The following is a 2780-nucleotide window of genomic DNA, read 5'->3' as shown; positions in this document are numbered from 1 at the left end:
CTCCCAGGGTGCAAAGCTTGGCATTTTCTTTTAAGGAAGAAGTGGGTGAGGAGGAAACTTAGAATAGCCTGTTAAACTCAGTTAATTGATTGACAGCTGTTATGCAGCCAACTCTGTAGAACCATTTATGGGCACAAACCAGATCTGAGCCCTCTGATCTCAGCAAAGGACAACACGGAGCTTGGCATCTCCCATTATATTCTAGGTCACAGTGGCATTAATTCAATTATGACAGCCACTCTGTGCTCAAATGCAAGCCTGTGCTGTGATTGTGTGTAATGAAGAAAGTGAAAGATAGCCCCCCAACTCCTGTCTACACATCCATATCCATCTAGAAGCATGCCCTTAGCAGATTGATCTTAATTCTTAAGCTTTGAAGGCTGAATACTGAGATCCTCTTAGCCTGTTGGGCCTAATTAAAAGCATCAGGAATAGGAAATTCTTGAAGTCAGCAGCTCATGATTTATGCAAACTTCAGAGGAAAATATTATCCTGTGTTTGTATATTTTGTGAAAACAGTGTTGAAAAGCCAAAAACAAAAAAAAAATCACAGGTTAAAGAACAGAAAAGTTAAATACTTACAATTCCAGAGTCATGTCTTGGCTTTATTTTATAAAGTGACTTTCCCTTTTTCTGCCTACACACCTCTTCAGCTTCTTTCACTCTGAGTGGGAAGAAGACACATGTATATGAACAAAGGCCCATATAGACTACTGCAATCCACCTTACAGTCAGCGACCAAGCTCATTAAGGATTTCATATACTGGAGAAAATAATACCACATATACAGGGATGTTATCTGACATTTGATTTCAAAACATAGAATGTTAGAGCTAGAGGCAGATTCATCACGGGGTTCTTAACTTGGAATTGAAGGATGTAGAATGGAATAGGACACAAGCAGATAAATATTTTTATGCAGACATTTCATCTTACATTAAAGGACTCTTTAATATACGAGGGAAGTAAAGAAACGGCCCTCATTTTCAGGCGAGCATCCTGAGATTGGCTGTATTACATAAACAGAATTGGCACTATAACATAAATCAGAAACATTAAAACAATTAAATTAACAGCATCATATAAAAAAACTCGAATGCTTATTTAAACTGATTTCAGATTCACTTTCCGCATCACACTTCCTTATGCATGAAAGTCATTTGCAATGAATACTTGGGCAGTTTAAAAACTTGAACTTCATCAAGCATAGGAGCGAACCAATTAATTGAAAACAAAAAATAGAGAGTGAGCAATAATAACATTTTAATACTACTAGGGCTTCTTTTTAAACACACACTCCATGGAAAACAGTGTTGAATTTACCAGAGGTTGAGTTAAAAGAGGAAGTTATTTGATGATGAGTTCTGCATTAGTTCTGGCTTTGCTATTTGACACTGGGTAATGTCCTGATACTACTGACCCTTGTATTCTCGCAAATAGTAAGACTGTCTGATAATATATAATAGTATTGCTGTTACTACTACACAGAGTTGCTGCAAAGATCAAAAAAAAATTATTAAAAAAGTTCTTTATAAATTGTAAAATACTATAAAAAGTTATGCATCACTACAAACATAAGAAATCTGCAAACTGGATTTCTATTAACAAAAAGGGGTCTGATAAGAAGAAAAATAACCTATCAGTTAATTTATTTTGTTGTTATGATTCACCTAGGGAATAAAAAATGGAGTTATTTCTAGAAAGCCTAAAAAAGCCATGACTTATCTTGATGAAAGACTGTATATAGATCCTGAAGCATATTTCCTCAAAGAAATAAATTATAAATATATCTCTTGGGTCCTGTGGCAAACAATCTAATGAGAGAATTCACCTCTGATACAGCTGAATGAATCCTGTTTTTAAACAACGGAATGAAGCAAATAACCCCGTCCAGGGGCTGGAAGAAGGATGTTATCGTTTACTTTAAAGTATGACAAACGAAAGGAATCCCTTTTGGACACAAAATGCTTCTTGGGTTGTTATTGTTAGTAATTCCAGAAAATAATGAAAATTTAGAAGACACTCCATTGTTACCACTTTTATTACTTTCTCCCCAAGTCATAAATTGTCTTTAATCCTTCCTCCAAACATTTCAAGACAAAAATATTTTCTTTATAACAAACCAATGATTGCAGAGTCCCATCTTCCTCTGAAACAGCTACCAGTAAATTCAAGTTGAAGTATTTGGACAGGGAATTAAGGACACTTTTTTTCTTTAGCACTTATCCAAAATCTAGTAGATCTCTTCTCAAATTTACTTGGATTGCTTTAAAGCATTTTGTGATATTAAAAAAAACAACACACTTCACAAGTCTTTAGATTACCAAAGCATCTTAATTTTCTCGTTATCTTATTTATCTTGTTCTTAAAACACATTTTTGTAAAGATCACAGAAAGCCGAGTCTAATACACACATATTTAATTTTACACAAAAACAAATTCAGCCACTCCTTACGGCAGAGATGATGAAAACTAAAGAGAATGTGCGTCAACGAACGCTCACAGATCTTTGACCTCATCCATCCATTTGACAATCACTTATGGAACAGTAACTCCAGGCCAGGCACTGGGATTGGCACATTTTTATAAGGACAATTAAATTCAACATCTAGGAGAGACACGCACATAAGCAAGTGAATTAGAATGGTGCACGGAGCACAACCAACAAGGTTTGGGGAGGTCCAGCTGTATCCCAGAGGAGGTTCCTGGAGGTGGTGGGCAGGGGCTACGGAGATCTTTCTGGAGCAGGCTGATGGCAGAGCCTTGTTTCAAAGATAATT

The 2780-nt window shown here is 36.0% G+C and overlaps 1 protein-coding gene across 2 annotated transcripts in view; it reads right to left on the bottom strand.

The window, feature by feature from the left end:
- Positions 1–533: 533 nt before the first annotated feature.
- FMN2 (formin 2) overlaps positions 534–2780 on the bottom strand; it is a 360055-nt gene continuing 357808 nt past the window's right edge. For both annotated transcript variants that reach the window (XM_019647547.1, XM_019647548.1), the window contains exon 17: positions 534–664. In XM_019647547.1, coding sequence (XP_019503092.1) covers positions 571–664 — 94 coding nt within the window. In that variant the 3' untranslated portion in view covers positions 534–570. The remainder of the gene's footprint in view (positions 665–2780) is intronic.

The sequence above is a fragment of the Hipposideros armiger genome, unplaced genomic scaffold (genome assembly GCF_001890085.2).
Source record: "Hipposideros armiger isolate ML-2016 unplaced genomic scaffold, ASM189008v1 scaffold_113, whole genome shotgun sequence".
Classification (NCBI taxonomy): domain Eukaryota; kingdom Metazoa; phylum Chordata; class Mammalia; order Chiroptera; family Hipposideridae; genus Hipposideros; species Hipposideros armiger.
Note: the sequence above shows the minus strand (reverse complement) of the source record. Positions and strands in the feature narration are given on the sequence as shown.